The sequence below is a fragment of the Hyla sarda genome, chromosome 1 (assembly GCF_029499605.1).
Source record: "Hyla sarda isolate aHylSar1 chromosome 1, aHylSar1.hap1, whole genome shotgun sequence".
Taxonomy (NCBI): Eukaryota; Metazoa; Chordata; class Amphibia; order Anura; family Hylidae; genus Hyla; species Hyla sarda.
The window spans coordinates 348,507,446-348,526,978 of record NC_079189.1 but is presented as its reverse complement, the minus strand read 5'-3'; the positions used below and the strand labels follow the sequence as shown (position 1 = coordinate 348,526,978).

General features: G+C 41.2%; 1 protein-coding gene across 1 annotated transcript in view; it reads left to right on the top strand.

Moving 5' to 3' along the window:
* SNAPC3 (small nuclear RNA activating complex polypeptide 3) overlaps nucleotides 1-18,018 on the top strand; it is a 110,806-nt gene extending 92,788 nt beyond the window's left edge. The window contains exons 5-9 of the mRNA XM_056521154.1: nucleotides 9,063-9,212; nucleotides 10,768-10,850; nucleotides 13,301-13,465; nucleotides 14,128-14,235; nucleotides 17,151-18,018. Of these exons, the coding sequence (XP_056377129.1) occupies nucleotides 9,063-9,212; nucleotides 10,768-10,850; nucleotides 13,301-13,465; nucleotides 14,128-14,235; nucleotides 17,151-17,298 (654 nt within the window). The 3' untranslated portion in view covers nucleotides 17,299-18,018. The remainder of the gene's footprint in view (nucleotides 1-9,062; nucleotides 9,213-10,767; nucleotides 10,851-13,300; nucleotides 13,466-14,127; nucleotides 14,236-17,150) is intronic.
* Nucleotides 18,019-19,533: the final 1,515 nt, after the last annotated feature.

Here is a 19,533-nt window from a genome sequence, read left to right as displayed (position 1 = left end):
AGAGTGAGTATATAGGAGAGACGGTACCTGCAAAGAAAAAAGTCCCAGTAACACTTACGATTAGGCTGATCTTCTCCTGGTTACATTCCGGGAGCGCAGCGTCCTGCAGTAGCAGAAATGCCAGCTTGTTTCAGCTCGGCGCGCGCTCTGCCGGAACGAGGCGGCGTCTGACCTCATATCCGATCTCTGCCAAGAGTCACCGTGATGCGCTTCACAAAACCCCGCCCAGGATCGGAACGCAACATCTCGTTACGGTCAGAAGACCGCGCAAGATCACGGAACTTAGTGCACTGGCTCTAAAGACCTATGGATATGGAAAGGACAGTTGCTATATCTCACTAAGCGGTATTTTGAGTGAGGGGGAATTCATCAATAAAGAAACACAGCTTCAGAACACCATAGAACATTTCAATTACCAGCTGAAAGAGAGGAAACATATACAGTTTATAAGGGATATTCAGGATTTCAAAGAAAACCGAGTCTATACTGTATTGGAGAAAGGTACTAACCAGAAAGATACTGAAACGGATATATCATCCTCTGAGGCTGAGGCGTCTGGATCAGAGAGAGGATATAAGGGCGGCAAGGGCAGAGGCCGTAACAGAGGTAATAGGGGTAGGGGACATAGGGGGAGGTCACATAACTACGGTCCCAACCATCATAACCCCCCACCCAACAATCCGCCCCAACAATCGCCCAAAAGATGTACTGTCCCGCAGTCCTCTTCTCATTTCTCGTCAGCCTCTCCTTTTTTAGTGGGAGATGGTCAGGAAATTCCATACCATCTCAGGCTGAAAAAAACGCAAAATTACAAGGTTTAGTCTCAGATACCTCACTCCAGGTGGTCAATCTGTCCAGATTTCCACTTACGGAAATACAGGTGCGGGTTTTTGGGCGAGGGATGTCATTTGTGCCCACCACGAATTTTAATCTTTTTGAGTGGACCAAGGATCTGCACCTGTATGCCAGAAAACTTAAGTGGCATAAATTTTACAAACTAAGGGATAAAAAGATGTGCCAAGAACTTGGCATCACACCACAGGATCTAGCCACAGTCAGAGACCTTGAAGGGTTACTGACTGAAGGTGAACAACAGACTGATATGGCACCCTTTTCCAAATGTAAAAATAAAAGCAGGTCATTTCCCCCAGTGTCAGACACGTCATGTGTAGACGTATTCATGGATGCTGTTCTGAGGGATATGGGAACACTTAAAGAGAATTTATCCCCCTCCTATTGCAATCTTAGCTATAACGAGAGAGAAGCCCTCAGACAACTAGAACGCAACCAGGAGATAATTGTTAAAACTTCTGATAAGGGGGGTAATGTCGTTATTATGGACAAATTGGACTACATAAATATGTGTAATAGACTGCTCAGCGATAGGTTAACATATGAAGTCCTTGCACAGAACCCAACTCCCCAGTACAAACAAGAACTGCTATGTATTTTGAAGCAAGGTTTTGAGGACAAATTGGTTGATCAGGAGGAATTTAATTTTCTTGTGCCCAAAATTTCAGTTACCCCCACATTCAACTCACTGCCAAAGATACATAAAGGTATTAACCCCTTAAAGGGGCGACCCATAGTATCGGGTATTGGCAGTTTGAGCCAGAATGTGGGGATATACCTGGATCAGGTGTTAAGGCAATTTGTGTTGGCACTACCGTCGTATACCAGAGACACGATGGACCTATTGAAAAAGATTGAGGGGATCACGTTAGACAGCGAGACCACTCTAGGAAGTATTGATGTAGAGGCCCTGTATTCGTCGATTCCCCATAATCAGGGCTTAAAGGCAGTGGCGTACTACTTGTCCTTTAGGGGCTCTACGTATGATAAACACAATAAATTTGTCCTTGACCTTTTGCAGTTCGTCCTTAATAGGAATTATTTTTTATTTAATGGCAAGATTTACCACCAACTCAGGGGCACGGCCATGGGGAGCCCTTGTGCCCCCACATATGCCAATTTGCTCCTGGGTTGGTGGGAGGCCACCTTAGTTTTCATCAATGAAAGAGAAGAACTTAGTGATCGTGCCCTTTTATGGGCACGATATATTGATGATATTTTTGTTTTGTGGAAAGGAGGGGATGAGGACTTCAAGTGTTTTGTGAGATCCCTGAATGATAATCCCATTGGCCTCCGGTTCACGTTTGAGGTGAATCATAGTGAGTTGGCATTCCTTGATGTCACTGTCAAGAGAGACAGTGAACATAATCTACAGACCACCATTTTTAGAGAGGCAACAGCAACTAATAGTCTCCTGAGGTGGGAGAGCTGCCACCCGGGACCCCTCAAAAGGGGGATCCCGAAGGGGCAGTATCTCCGCCTCAGGAGGAATTGCTCGGATGAATCAGAGTTTTTCCATCAGGCGAAAGACATGAGGCAGAGATTTAGACAGAGGGGATACCCGGAACATACAATAATACAGGTGTATCATCATGACAAAGCTACCCTGAGAGACCAATTACTACATCCTAAACCTAGGATAGAGGAATCTAAGGGCCCCACGAGAATTATTGGTACCTATGACAGGGCAGCAAACGAGGTAAGAGAAATCCTTATGAGACACTGGGAGATCCTTAAATTGGATAAAGACCTGGAGGAGGTAGTGGGACCCAGACCGGAGATCACGTTCAAAAAAGGCAGAAGCATAGGGGATAGACTTATACGTAGTCATCTTAACCCTAATAGTCTGACCAATAGAAATTGGTTGTGGGCCCTGCCACGCCCGAAGGGATGTTTCAAATGTGGTCATTGCAAGGCATGCAATAATGTTGAGAAAACAGCATGGGTCATAGATCACACCAGGTCCAGAGATATGTCAATTAATCAATTCATTAATTGCTCGACCACGGGGGTCATTTATGTTGCGAGATGTCCCTGCCCTCGGCTATATGTGGGCAAGACGATTAGAGAGATGCGTAGGCGAGTGCTTGAACATCTAGGGGACGTACGCAACAATAGAAGTACCCCCGTGGCTGAGCATATGAACCGTTATCATGGGGGACACACTAATGACCTGATGTTCAGGGACATTGAACATGTGACAATGTCCCCTAGAGGAGGTGACCTGGATAGGTTACTCCTCCAAAGGGAATGTTATTGGATCCATAAACTGAATTCCTGCACTCCGGGTGGCCTTAATGAATGTATAAATTTTTCATGTTTTCTATAACAAGGAGTCAGCCCTTTCATCCTATGGAGGCTATGTTTAGGTAGTTAGTGAGGGTCTTAGAGGACTCTCTGAGTTAGTCCTCCACAAATTCAACTGATGATAGGGTTTGGTAGTTCTAGAGTAGGAGGTTCCTGAGCGGGGCCACCTTAAATGGTGAAGCCGCCTAGGGCAGGGAATTTTTGCCAGGGCAGTGTAGGGTTAATTAGGTCCTTAGCCCCCTCCTATATAACCTTCACTCCCCCCCCCCCCCTCCCCTAGGGCATCCTCTCCACCATAATAGGCTCCTTGTTATAGTACTACCCTAGCCAGTACATCCAACCTAATTTGTAAAAATACCAATCACAATTGGACCAACCCATAGTACTGTCTAGAGGATTCGTCTTAGATCATTGGGGAAGCCCCCCCCCCCCCCCCCTTTTCTATATCTCAGGACGGATATATTTACCACTTTGGTCCTTAATTGTGGTTCTGGATATGCCCTCTGTCTTGAGTTGCCTCTTCCCGACTTCACCTTTATGAGTTAACATCAAATGACGTTTGATTTATCTCCATTTTTTTTAACAATTTATTATTTTTTGTATATTGCTATGTTTTGCAGTATGTTACCCTTTCAGAATACTACACCACATTGTATACTTACCCGAAAACGAGTTCTAAAATACCGCTTAGTGAGATATAGCAACTGTCCTTTCCATATCCATAGGTCTTTAGAGCCAGTGCACTAAGTTCCGTGATCTCGCGCGGTCTTCTGACCGTAACGAGATGTTGCGCTCCGATCCTGGGCGGGGTTTTGTGAAGCGCATCACGGTGACGCTTGGCAGAGATCGGATATGAGGTCAGACGCCGCCTCGTTCCGGCAGAGCGCGCGCCGAGCTGAAACAAGCTGGCATTTCTGCTACTGCAGGACGCTGCGCTCCCGGAATGTAACCAGGAGAAGATCAGCCTAATCGTAAGTGTTACTGGGACTTTTTTCTTTGCAGGTACCGTCTCTCCTATATACTCACTCTTAGCAAATGTATATACATGTCTTTACAGGTACAGCACTTCAGGGCTGAGTGAGTACGGAGAGCTACATTCTTAGCACACCCCATGTATCAGGTTGTATATTAACAATATGTGAGTGACATGGGTTCTTGGTGTGCTTCTATTTCAGGTACACAGCAGTAATTCTGAAGGCGCTGGCTGGATCTTGTGAAATATTTGGAGCCCAACACACATGTAGCAAACTAGATATTACTAAAGACTCTGTTTGGCTGCAAAATAGAAGGTGTTTGGGCATGTGATACCCCCTTTAAAAATTCCCCTGAGGAAGGCGCTACACCAATAGGGGCGCCAGAAACGCGTTGGGAATAGTGTGGGTTCAATAGGGGTTCTACTCTCCTGGGTAAATCTAGGAGATAACCTATGATATTAACAGTGTCTTTCTACCAAACAGTGTCGCATTGGTGGCACTGTACCCAGCTGATCAAACTACTCATCACTATCACGTGATTTTAAATTTTATCAGGACATTAATAAATGTTAAGTTTTATTTAGCACCTCCCCTACCACTATTTTTCTTCTCACATAGTGTTATACCCTTATTTATATTGCGGGGAGTACCACCTAGTGGGCCAGTACCAGGCATTATTATCAATTGGTACACATTATATTTCTATATACTAATATTGACCAGAATATAGCAGTCCAGTGTGTCAGGGAATTGTTGGTGTCCTCGGAAAAAAGTGAACAATTTATTTCCGTTGTGTGTGATGCGCTAAATCAAATCCTCACTAACAACGTGTTCCAGTTTAACAACGTATGGTACACAAAAGAGTGGCGTAGCCATGGGCACGCCGGTCGCGTGCACCCTGGCCAATATTTATGTGTCCTTTCTTGAAAAAAGATTTATCTTTTCAGAGGTTAACCCTTTCAGAAAGTCCCTTATTAGCTATGTTAGATTCGTGGACGACGTGCTGGTAACCTGGAAAGGATCCAGCGCGGAGTTTACGAATTTCATATCCTGGCTGAATACACATGACAACATGGGGTTACATTTTACCAGCAAAATTAGTAATGAAAAAATAGAGTTCTTGGATGTTATGGTAAAAATTAACAACGGAAGATTGAGTACAGAGGGTTACCGCAAACCTACTGCGGGTAACTCTCTGTTACACTACAGTAGCTATAATCCACATCATGTGAAAACCGCCATACCTTATGGTCAGTTTCTTCGCTTGCGAAGAATTAACGACACACAGGACAGTTTTGATAAACAGGCACATGAACTTACCTTGCGCCTTCTGGAGAGGGGGTATCCACCCTCGGTCTTGAAGACAGCTTACGATAGGGCAAATAGACAAGAGAGAAGTTTCCTGTTACAGAACAGCGGTACATCTAAAAAAAGAAATAGACAAAGGGGCAAAGGTGAAAGTCAGAGATTCTGTTTCACTTTTACCCATAGTCCTATGGTGGAAAAGATTAAACAAAGTATCCACAAAAACTGGCATTTGATTCAGGATGACCCTGTGTTATCCCAACACTTTAATAGTAAACCCCTAATTGCTTATAAGAGGGTCCCTAATTTGGGAGACTTTCTGACCAGCAGTAGATATTCTGCAAAAGAAAATACAGGCTGGCTCAGCAATTCTACAGTTAATGGCAATTTCCGATGCGGTAATTGCAAGTGGCGTCCCCAAATGAAAACAGGAAAAACCTTTAGCATAGGTGGTGAACAAATTAGAGTTAAAGAGTTCATCAATTGTAAAATTAATTTTATCGTCTACTGTATGTTTTGTGATTGTGGGCGTTTTTATATAGGCAGCACCACTAGGGCACTACATATTAGATTTAGAGAACACCTTTATTCCGTTCGTTCCGGAAAAGGTTGCCCTAGAGTGCTAGACCATCTAGAAACTGCCTACAACAATGATCCCGCAGCCCTCAGGTTTTCTGGGATAAAGAGAATCCTACCCAGAGAGGGTTTTGACAGAAAGAAAATGTTGCTGCGGGCAGAGATAATCCTACGGAAGGATGCCCAAGAACAGCTAGGGCTCAATGATAAGCTTGACTTTAGCGTTTTTCCATGAGATAGTGCTGACATGTTTCGCTATTTACCATATGAATATATCTTGTTGCATAGAGTGTTGTTTTTAATTTTATCTTTTGATTTTAGATGTCTCTTACCTGTGTGTAACCGCCCATCTGATGACGGCAACGTAGGTTGGTATTTAACCTGCGAGCCGCCTTCAGAGGGCGGAGTCTGACGAAGCGCGCTGAGTCCCGTGAAACAGCTGTAACTACACGTGTGTGTGCCCTGGCGTTCCTGCCGGTGTCCTGCTGTCTTGTGTTCATGTCCACGGTTCTTTTGGCATAAAGTATCTGTGCACCAATGAGGGGTGAGTGCGGTTTTCTTCTACTGCTCTAATTTACAAATCTGTTTATCTTTCTGGCTCCAGTTGATTATAAAAAAATATATATAATAATTTCCACCGGAGTACCCCTTTAACCCCTTAAGGACCACAGGTTTTTCCATTTTTGCACTTTCGTTTTTTCCTCCTTACCTTTTAAAAATCATAACCCTTTTAAGTTTGCACCTAAAAATCCATATGATGGCTTATTTTTTTGCGCCACCAATTCTACTTTGCAGTGATATCAGTCATTTTACCCAAAAATCTACGGCGAAACGGAAAAAAAAATCATTGTGTGATGAAATTGAAGAAAAAAACACCATTTTGTAACTTTTGGGGGCTTCCGTTTCTAGGCAGTACATTTTTCTGTAAAAATGACACCTTACCTTTATTCTGTAGGTCCATACGATTAAAATGATATCCTACTTATATAGGTTTGATTTTGTCGTACTTCTGTAAAAAATCATAACTACATGCAGAAAAATTTGTACGTTTAAAATTGTCATCTTCTGACTCCTATAACTTTTTTATTTTTCCGCATATGGGGCGGTATGAGGGCTCATTTTTTGCAGCGTGATCTGAAGTTTTTAGAGGTACAATTTTTGTATTGATCAGACTTTTTGATCGCTTTTTATTAATTTTTTCATGATATAAAAAGCGACCAAAAATATGTTATTTTGGACTTTGGAATTTTTTTGCGCTTACGCCATTGACCGTGCGGTTTAATTAATTATATATTTTTATAGTTCGGACATTTACGCACACGGCGATACCACATATGTTTATATTTATTTTTATTTACATGATGTTTTTTTTTTATGGGAAAAGGGGGGTGATTTGAACTTTTATTAAGGAAAGGGTTAAATCACATTTATTGACTTTTTTTTACACTTTTTTTTTGCAGCGTTATAGCTCCCATAGGGGGCTATAACACTGCACACACTGATTACCAGCACTGTTCACTGCAAAGCCATAGCTTTGCAATGATCAGCGTTATCGGCGGTCGATTGCTCAAGCCTGCATCTCAGGCTTGGAGCAATCAATCGCCAAGGGGACACGCCGGAGGCAGGTAAGAGGACCTCCGCTGGTGTCCCAGCTGATAGGGACACCGCATTTTCATTGCAGTAGTCCCGATCAGCCCAGCTCAGCAGCCGGGCAGCTTTCACTTTCGTTTTAGACGCAGCGTTCAACTTTGAACGCCGAGTCTAAAGGGTTAATAGCTCGCTATTTGCCCCGGGTCCCGGCATCAGTCACCGCGTGACCCCGCCTTATATCGCGGGAGCTGGCCAAGGACGTAAGTTTACGTCCTTGGTCGTTAAGGGGTTAAAGAGGTACTCCGCCCCTAGACATCTTATCCTCTATCCAAAGAATAGGGGATAAGATGTCAGATCCGCTCTGCACGTAATGACAGGCAATACAAGGGCCGGAGCATCGTTATGTCACGGCCCGCCCCCTCAATGCAAGTCTATGGGAGGGGGCGTGGGGGTCGTCACGCCCCTTCCATAGACTTGCATTAAGGGGGCGGGGCGTGATGTCACGAGGGGCGGAGCCATGACATCACGCTGCTCCGTCCCATGTATCGCCCGTCATTACGCACAGAGCGAACTCGCTCTGTGCAGTAATGATAGCGCGGTGCTCCAGCGGCGATCCCGGGGGTCCCCAGCAGCGGCACGGTGGCGATCTGACATCTTATCCCCTCTCCTTTGGATAGGGGATAAGATGTCTAGGGGCGGAGTACCCCTTTAAAGATGAAGAACATAAATCAAACACAATCATTCAGTCATCATTCATTCATTTTTTTTATTTTTGTCTTATAGACTTCTATGGGGGAAAAAACTCCATAGTCTTAACATGCTGGTGATTTTAAAAATCGTCCAATGTGCCCAAAAATGAAGAAAAACACAAGCGCAAAGAAAAAATCCAAACAGAAAGTTGCCAAGTAGATATGGCATTTTGAAGTGCCTGACAAAAATAGCCCTGTCCTTCACCCACTTTTTTTTTTTCTTTTTTAAAGAACACCACAATTGGCTTTTCACCTAGTAATTTAGTCTGAGTTGTCTGTGAATGATTTGAGATATGGTTACTCTCAGTTAAGGTGATTTTTATTTTTTTGCCAGATTTATCAAAGAAATTTCACCTTCATTATAAATTTTGTTCAAGACATTCAAAATCGCAGCAAAAGGGAAAAAAAAATAAAAAAGGCCTTTTCACAGCCACACAATGATAAATCTCCCTCACTGTTTCTATAAAAGCGGCAAATTTCTAGCTTGTTGTATATTCCACTAGCTTATGCTTGGTAAGGTGCTAGTTTACTTTGGGGTCTTTTAATAAAAGGGATACATTTAAAGAGATAATTCATAGTGCTATAGTCTCTAATAACTGCAGGGATGTGAAGCTGTTACATTGTACGTAAATTGTACATTTTTTTTATAACAGCTGTATAACGGATATCAAAAACTGTAAACCTATATGTTTAATATTTTACTTTTTAGCACAAAATGTACAAGCCCTATGAGACAGTTCTGGTGCTAGGTAGCCAGAGGCTGACAGAGCTTCGAGATGCCATTAAGTGTGTCAGTGACTTACAGATTGGAGGAGAATTCAGCAACAATCCAGACCTGGCGCCTGAAAATGTTTGTAAGGTAAAAGAACTGGCATATTTTTTTTTGCATTAATAAACTTTCTTTGTCATTTTATATGTGTAAGATGATTTGCTCTTTTTCAAGATATCAACCATTATCCTATATACAGTGGGACAAAAAAGTATTTAGTCAGCCACCAATTGTGCAAGTTCTCCCACTTAAAAAGATGAGGCCTTTAATTTTTATCATAGGTATACCTCAACTATGAGAGACCTAATGAGAAAAAAAAATCATAAAATCACATTGTCTGATTTTTAAAGAATTTATTTGCAAACTATGGTGGAAAATAAGTATTTTGTCACCTACAAACAAGCAAGATTTCTCGCTCTCACAGACCTGTAACTTCTTCTTTGTCTCCTCTGTCCTGCACCTGTTACCTGTAATAATGGCACCTGTTTGAACTTATCAGTATAAAAGACACCTGTCCACAACTTCAAACAGTCACACTCCAAACTCCACTATGGCCAAGACCAAAGAGCTGTCGAAGGACACCAGAAACAAAATTGTAGACTTGCACCAAGCTGGGAAGACTGAATTTGCAATAGGCAAGCAACTTAGTGTGAAGAAATCAACTGTGGGAGAAATTATTAGAAAATGGAAGACATATAAGACCACTGATAATCTCCCTCGATCTGGGGCTCCACGCAAGATCTCACCCCATGGTGTCAAAATGATCACAAGAGTGGTGAGCAAATATCCCAGAACCACAAGGGGGGATCTAGTGAATGACATGCAGAGAGCTGGGACCAAAGTAACAAAGGCTACCATCAGTAACGCACTACACCTCCGACTGAAATCATGCAGTGCCAGATGTGTCCCCCTGCCAGTATATATCCGGGCCCGTCTGAAGTTTGCTAGAGAACATTTGGATGATCCAGAAGAGTATTGGGAGAATATCATGTGGTCAGATGAAACGAAAAAGCCCTGCGCTCACAGCTGTCAATCAAGGAAATGTGTCCATGACATAGGTGATGATGCATGGACACAACAGGACTAGTATGTGTCCAAGCAGGCAGGGGGGGGGGGGGGAGGGCAGTTGTTTGACTGGCTTTTTCAGTATGAAATACTGAAAATTCTGTTATGAAAGCAATTGCAAAACCTTTTGGTTACCTAGTCCCGCCTGCTTTGCTGTAATCACGCCCCCTCAGCACGATTGACAGCTTTGCCCCCTAGGCAGACAGAGCAGTGACACTGGCTGTCAATCACACGGAGAGGGCATGATTACAGCGCAGTTGACGGGACTAGGTAAGTACAGCTCTCCGCCCAGGGGACTACTTGCAGGGGAGACTTACAAACTTCCTATCCTCACCATCCCTGGTGGCAGGAATGTCTCCAGGAGATGGTGAGGAGGAAGATTTTACCACATATAACGCATTGCCACGCGTTATGAGGTAAAATCTGATGCTTAGTTCCCTTTAAATAATGAGAATGATTCTTTATTATTATAGACATTTTAAACACTCATCACCCAAGTACCTGCCCTTTATCTTTTTAAAGTTTATTCCAGATCACCATTCTATTTCTATGTTTTTAACTAGTTTCTTTTATATTTCAGGATCTCTTCAAATCAGCTTTCTTCTATTTTGAAGGAACTTTTTACAATGATATGAGATATCCAGAATGTAGAGATATAAGCAGGTAAATTACTTCTTATACCCATTCAGAAACAGTTGTTTTTTATTTGGTCATCTGTTCATTTAACCCCTTAAGGACATAGCGTTTTTCCACTTTCATTTTTTCCTCCTTACCTTTTAAAAATCATATCATATTATGGCTTATTTTTTGCACCATAAGAAACTACTTAGTAATGACATTAGTCATTTTAGCCGAAAATCTACAGCGAAATGGAAAAAAAAAATCCCTGTACGACAAAATGGAAGAAAAAACGCCATTTTGTAAATTTTGGGGGCTTCTGTTTCTATGCAGTAAATTTTTCATAAAAAATGACACCTTTTCTTTATTCTGTAGGTCCATACTATTAAAATGATACCCTACTTACCGTATATAAGTTTGATTTTTATTACTTCGGGAAAAAATCATAACCACATGCAGGAAAATGTATACGTTTAAAATTGTCATCTTCTGACCCCTATAACTTTTTTATTGCTCCATGTACAGGGTAGTATAAGGGCTAATTTCTTTGCACCGTGATCTGAAGTTTTTATTGGGGCCATTTTTGTTTTGATCTGACTTTTTGATCGCTTTTTATAAAAAATGTTATGTTATATAAAGTGACCAAAAATACGCTATTTTGGACTTGGAATTTATTTACGTGTACGCCATTGACCGTGCAGTTTAATTAACGATATATTTTTAAAGTTCGGACATTTACGCACGCGGCGATGCCAAATATATTTATTTTTATTTACAGAGTTTTGTTTTTTTGTTTTTATTGGAGGGTGATTCAAACTTTTATTAGGGGTGAGGTTAAATGATCTTTATTATATTCACTTTTTTTGTTCACTTTTTTTTTTTTTTGCAGTGTTATAGCTCCCATAGGGGGCTATAACACTGCACACACTGATCTTTTACACGGATCACTGCAAAGCCATAGCTTTGCATTGATCAGTGTTATCGGCGGTTGATTGCTCAAGCCTTAATTTCAGGCTTGCAGCAATCAATCACCATTCGGACGCGCAGGAGGCAGGTAAGGCACCCTCCTAGCTGATCGGGACATCGCGACTGTGCTGCCGAGATGCTTTTACTTTCACTTTTAGACGCGGCGATCAACTTTGATCGCTGCGTCTAAAGAGTTAATGCCGGACATCTGCCAGAACGGCGATGTCCGGCATTAGCCACGGGTCCTGGCTGCTGATAGCAGCCCGGATCGTGCGGGTATGATGCGAGCTCAACTCATGAGCTCGCTTCATAACCCTCCTGTGCCGCAGCGCCGTTCTGCGGCAAGGGGTTTAATATTTAATAGATTTTTAGCTGCCTCAACAGCTATAAAAACCGATCAAATAAATACAAGATATGCCAGGTCTCGGCCTCATTGCAACCTGGGAAAAATCTGAGACAACAGTCATTTTTTATGCTGTTAAATATAAATATTGGGGTGAAAATTACAAAAGAATTGTGAGAAAACTGTCACACACAGGTACAGACACTGTATTATGTATGAACTACACTAACTTTACAGCCCCTGTAGCATAGTCAAAAAAAAAAAAATATTCCTGGAATACCCATTTAAGGAGATGGGTTTAGATTATTATAGAAAAGAGGTTATAAAATCAGTGAAAATATGAGAAATGGTTCTTCATGACTGTTATTTTTATACCTTTTATCTCTGCTCCATTGTCACAAACGTTGTATAAACCAAGAGTACACTGTATTTTAGATTAATACCAGTAACACTGGGAAACTCATTACAGTGGCACGGATAAGGGGATAGAATATATTAGCCAGCAAATTATCAGTGAATTCTTGAAGTTGATATAGTAAAAGTAGTAAAAATAGGCAACGATAAAGATCTGAGTGACTTTAAAACCAGTTAAATTGTGATGGTTAGATACCTGGGTCAGAGCATCTCCAAAACAGCAGGTCTTTGTGTTATACTGTTATTCACACCTGCCAAAAGGGTCCTAGAACGGAGAATCAGGGAATCAGAACTAAGGTAATGGTGCCAGATATCACATACTTCTTGTGGAGTCTGAGATGCTTTTGAGGCATGAGGGGTGGCCCACACAATATTAGGCAGGTGGTTTATTGTTCTGGCTGATCAATGTATATTAGTTTTTTATTTGTAAAGATTTTAGTTTTCAAAAATATACAAAATCAGAATAAAAAAGGAAAATATATAGAAAACCACTCAACTACACCGAAAAATCAAACATTAACACGATTTTACAGAATGTTTTGAATATGAAAGAAAAAGTACAAATATTTTTCCATATTTTCCTAGAGGCATTAACTATGCTGAATATTCCCAAATTGTCTAGGTATTTCTTTAAAGTGTACAGTTCCCTATTTTATGCTGAGCCATCACTTTTAATTGCTGTATCTTGAAGTGATCTGTCAGTTATATGATGGTACTAAAGGTTCTGGTTTTGATATAAATGCACTCCTCTTTGTATTTGCTTGTTTTCCAGAACCACAATCGAATGGTCTGAATCCCGTGATAGAGGCTATGGGAAATTCCAGTCGGCCAAGATGGAAGACTTTACCTTTAATGACCTTCATATAAAAATTGGCTTTCCTTACTTGTACTGCCATCAAGGAGATTGTGAGCACATTGTTACATTCACAGATATAAGGTATGTCAATACATTTTTACAAGGCTAGTTTAGAAGTCAAAATAGGGGATTTTTTTTTTTTTAATCAACTGGTTTCAGAAAGTTAAACAGATTTGTAAATGATTTCTATTAAAAAAATATCTTAATCCTTCCAGTACTTATTAGCTGCTGAATACAACAGAAGAAATTATTTTCTTTTTGGAACACAGAGCTCTCTGCTGACATCACAAGCACAGTGCTCTCTGCTGACACCTCTGTCCATTTTAAGAACTGTCCAGAGGAGGAGAAAATCCCCATAGCAAACATATGCTGCTCAGGACAGTTCCTAAAATGGACAGAGATGTCAGCAGAGAGCACTGTGCTTGTGATGTCAGCAGAGGGCACTGTGTTCCAAAAAGAAAATAATTTCCTCTGTAGTATTCAGCAGCTAAGTACTGGAAGGATTAAGATTATTTAATAGAAGTAATTTACAAATCTGTTTAACTTTCTGGCACCAGTTGATTTAAAAAAAAAAAGTTTTCCACTCCTTTAATATGAACTCCTTTAATATGAAATTTAGATTTGTGAGGCCCACAGGGCATAAGAACCAATGTGAGTGAGAACAGTGCTGCAGAGTAAATGCTGTATACTTGCAGCATGTCCCTTAACTTGCAAATATGACCATTCTATTTTTCTTTCAAAAGGTTGATACATCATGAAGACTGTTTAGATAGAAGACTTTATCCGCTGCACATCCGAAAACATTGGTTTTGTACAAGAAAGTGCAGTGTGTGTAACCTGTATGTTGCAAAGTAAGTGTTTTCTAGGAATGTGGATTTCTCCAAAATGTACTTTATATTGGATAGAAGTATCAATATGTGTATACGTTAAATTAAATCAACTCCTAATTTCAGAGTGTCACAATGTCATAATTTTCAATGTGTTACTAAGCCAGAAACTAATACAAGACACAAAAAGTGGGCATGCTAAAATACAGTTCCAGGCACTTAGCCTTCAACCCAAATTTATATGAAACCAGTAAACAAAGAAACAGGAAAACTGGGAGTGAAAATAAATGACAATACTAAATTATCAACATAAAAGAAAAAAACCTTTGATGAAGCTACACATAAAAGTGTAGGTAGGTTTTCCTGTACCAAGAGCAAATATTCAGTGGACACTTTGCAGGGTAGTGAGACTTCAAGCTCTTATTTCCAGGGCAAGGAGTCTTGGATTGTTTATGTGGCTGTTTAATTTTGTTTTTGTCATACGCACACTGCCTGTTTACACAGGACCTTTAAATCTTTTAAATCTTTTGTTCTTAAAATGTAAGGCCATTTCCTGTCTCCTGCCTGTTATGCAAAGATCAGTATGGAGAGAGGGATGCAGCTCACACTGGGCAATACAGTTGCTGAGACAACTGTATGATAACCTGGAAGTTCTGTGCAGGAGTCCCATTCATCAGAAAGCGTCTCATGCATGGAACTCACTGGGCGTTGTACAGTTGCCTTAGCAAAGGCGGGGTGGTACAGTTGTCGAGTCTCTCTGCACCAATTTTAGCAGAATAGATGGGAGACTAACTCTGGACTTAAACTTTAAATAGTACCTCTCATAATCTTCTTAAATTTTATAATCAGCCCAGTTCACTGCCCCCATCATGATAAACCACCCCCTGCCCTTATTTTTATAATTTTGTTAGTTTTCAACCTTGATATTGATCTCTATTATCTGCTCAGTCTCAGTCAGATTCACAGGCTGGGAAGGGGCGTTACCCAGCAGGCGTGACATCATCTGAAGCCATACAGGGGAGAACTTCCCTCACTCTTCTATACACAACCCAGAGCAGTTCAGTGTGTGAGATGAGCTATGATGGGCTAAGTTTGCACCCCCCTCCCCTTAGCACTCCACACTGCATTTCCAGATTTTGTACTTCTGCCAGGCCAGCAGGAGTCCAAAGTCTGTGAAAGAGAGAGGGGGCAATGTGCTCTGGACAAGTAGGGTGACACCTAGTGGCAGCTATTTTAAACACAAAGCCCAAAAACAGAACCCCCGATAACCAGTTTGAAGAAAATCAGTTAGTGTCAAAGAGGCTGTGCTGAAAATAAATGACATCCAAACTAATAACACAGAAGAAATGTTGTTAAAGCTACAAATAGGTAGCTAGGTGGTAGTGAGAATAAGACAAATCGCAGTTCTTGCCCGCACAGCACTCTACTAGCCCATGGCTGTAACATGTGTACTCTATTTAGTCTGGAGGACTTCAAGGCTCAGAGTAATAGCCCACAAATCGCTTTGCTTCCTTTTAGCCTTCTCCAACATACAGTCCTGTGTAGATAACATCACTCCCCTGCACTTAGGCCATCCAAGATACATTCCCACGTATATAACGTCTCTCCCTTTAGTCTCCCTTACAATCCGACTGCTTGTACTTCAGCATCTTGTTTGTAGTTCTGGTGCCACTACTGTAATCCAGGAAGCCCTGCCCCTTCCTCAAAAGCTTTGCTCCTTACTGTGCATCAGACCAATGGAAGCAGATGATGGTGAGTGATCCTCCTCAGTTGCTTCAGATAATTTCTGCAGCAGCCTCATGGCCGTTTACCTGACAGAGGTGCTCTATGTACAAGGAGGCTGGAGCAGCAATCAACTGTTTGAATGTAGCTTCCCTGTTGGCCAGACCAGCACCTTCCCCAGCCCTCGTGCTTGGGGGACATGTGCTGTCCCAGGAATACTCCTGCCTATACAATATGTATACTGAAAACCAGGGGACTTGGACATTGCTAAATCCTGCTTTAGATACATATTTGGGTTGCTAATATCTGTGAGGCATTGACTTACAAGCTGGTGTGTACAGTACACTCTCTATCAGTTTATCCCGACCTGTTCTCGGGCTCCTAAGAAAGGACCATAAAGTTTGGCCCAAGTCGGGCAGCAGCTTCAGTGGGCCGATAGCTGCTGCTGGGAGGGTTTTATTTTTCTAGTTTGTGACTGTTAAATGGTACTCTGAAGAAAAAAAAATTTTTAAATTATTTGGTGCCAAAAAGTTAAACCGATTTGTAAATTTATTTTATTAAAAAATATTAAGCCTTCCAGTACTTATCAGTTGCTGTTTGCTTTGGAGGAAGTTGTGTAGTTCTTTCCAGTCTGATCATAGTGCACTTCTGACACCTTGGTCCATGTCTGGAGCTGAAGCGGTTTGCTATGTGAATCTGCTCTAGCTCTGAACAGTTCCTGGTACAGACAGAGGTGTCAGCAAAGAGCACTGTGGTCACATTGTAAAGAACTACACAACTTTCTGGGACATACAGCAGCTGATAAGTACTGGAAGGCTTAATATTTTTTAATAAAATAAATTTACAAATCTGTTTAACTTTTTGGCACCAAATGATTTAAAAACATTTTTTTTCTTCAGAGTACTGGATTTTTGAATAAGTAATTTTACAAATCTGTTTACCTTTCTTTGAAATGTTTTTTTTTGTTCCCTCCGTAGTACCTCCTAAGGGTAGGGTCACACGACACCAATCTGCAGGTGACCTGACCCTTAGTGTGCCCCCTGCTGTTCTCTCCCCCCCCCCCCCCTTAAGCTGTATTTTAAGGAAAGAATGAAAGCTGCCTTATACCTATAATGCCTGAAATTATATGTATTTAATGTGCTTCAATGTATTTCTGCTGAATGTAAGGCAGTATCTTCGATAGTAAGGAAATATTTTTTATTCTTTTCTCTGTTTAGGTGGGTAACAAACAAAGACAACCTTGCTCCAGATGACCCTTGCTTTTTCTGTGATGTTTGCTTCAGGATGCTTCATTATGATACAGAAGGCAATAAACTTGGAGACTTTGTTGCATATGCTTATGTTGACCCGGGAACATTTAACTAAAATTCATAATTTTCAAGACAAGTTTACCAGCTATCAGAGGCCACTCTACAGCGGAGTTATTGTTCATTCCCTGTACATGGCATTCATCTGTTATTTATTCATTAATGACATGGAATCTGCAGTCTAGTGTTAAACAAGGAACTGGAGGTTTCTGTTAAACTATTGCACATAGATATGCCCTTTATTAAACATTTCCTTACATTTTGTCATAAGGCCTTGTAATGTTATTTCTATTACTGTACCCCTTGTTGGAAAGGATAGCTTATGTTAAAATGAAAATCCTTTCATGATTGATATAAGCCTTCAGAACCCTCCCACTTTCTGCCCTAAAGTTGGTCCAAAGAGCTCCTTTCCATTTCTTTTGTCTTTTTTTCTTTAATGAGGCTATAAGTGAGGTCAATTGGGCTCTGCTACTATACTCCCATATCTTATTTGAATTGCTATGCATGAGATAACGGTGAGGTGATGTTTTCCCAGGCTCTCAAAAATGTGCTCAATATTCCACCGACGGGCTGTCATGCTGGCATCAGAAATGCAGTGTAGTCTTGCTGTTTTTCTATCCCCTCTGTCTTTAGTCTGGCACCTACGACTTAGAACTGTTTGCTCTGAAGTTCTGTGAAAGTTTCAAAACTTTCTCTTATTTATGAATTTTAATAATTCATTATAATCCAATTCATTTCCCTGGTTCCAATGGTAGGGAGCAAAAGTTGGATTTTAAAAATAAATCTACAGACCAAGGTCTTAACTTAATGGCTCTTCGCGTTGAATAACCTATCTCATATTCTTTGCTGGTGTGTGTTAATTTAAGGAAATAGCTTCTTTGCAATCCATACATTTTTGAGAAGCGTTGTATCATCCACTGGGAAAAAAAAAGATCTTTTGATAGTTTTGCAACACTGGATCGATTTTGGCTGACTAATCCCACTCTTCAGTCACAGCAGGATCCACTTTGACATATACATACTCTTTGACAATATTTGAAGCAGTTTACAAAGTCCAGGTGCTTATCTGGTTTCTTAAATTCCCTGTCCTTTCACACACTTCTTCACCAATTTGTCTGTAGCCTCTCTTGAACAAATAGAAATCTTCTGATACAAAATCGGAGTCTGAGGACCTAAAGGGTCTATAAGATATTTGCACTGCGCATGTTGTCACTAAACCAGGCGAAACAATTTTTGTCTCTTGCGTAAACTGAGAGAATTCTCCTGGACTGCAATTAGGCAGTGGTTCTAAACAGCTAATACATAAGTTAGATTGATGATGCTTCTTGATGTAACGAGTATTGCTACATTGCCCACAGTAATTATCTGGTATTAACGTTCTACAAGAAATACTTCTGCTTATGCTTCCTCCCTGACATCTGTTGACACATAACAGAATAGACAATATTTATATTATGTGCAGCAGTACTCCTGCAGATATGCATTACCTCTAGCAGGCCAGAATCTTGCTGTCTAGCACATCAGAGTTCTGTGGCACCAGATTCCCAGGATTAAATAACATATCTGGCATGCTCTGTGCTAAGCCCCACCCACCAGAAGTAAGCCATTGATACCATGCTAGCGACTGGAAGTGACAGGCGGGAGGAACCAAAATATGGCACCAAACAGCAGGCCGAAGATTCCGATTGGCACATCTCCTGAAGCTACTAAAGCAAGAGGCTGTCCTCCATATAAGCGCTAGCTGCTGAACGGAGGCTTAGAACCTTCTGCGGCATACCAGAATGTATCGCTCTACAACCAGGCCAAGCACTGGTAATAATAAGCTTCTGGAGACCTAAACACAACTTTGGTAATGTCTGCCTGGACTCAGGTCTTGTGTGGGCAGCCAACCACCAGGACCCAGCACTGGCACCAAGGTATACTTTTCTTTTAAATTCATTTTATTGGAACAGTAAAAAAAAACACCGGTTTACAGAAGTCAGAGCAGCAATACAATGGTAGTAAATACAGAGAAAAAACAGCAAAATGTGCATACCAATGTACATAAATAATCATTCTGACTAGATTTGTAGAGACTATGCAGGATAGTCCGGCATCAACAGTAAAAGAGTACATAAAACAGAACAATACAGTCACGTGAATGGACAAAATACCTCCGTCCTACCTTACCCACCAGTAACAGAGTACAGAGCTTAACTGACACTCGTGTCAACGCTGCCTGTAAAATAAGGGGATAAAGGGGAAGGAAAATGGAGACACACAGAAGAGAGGATAAGACATGGAGCGAGAGAAG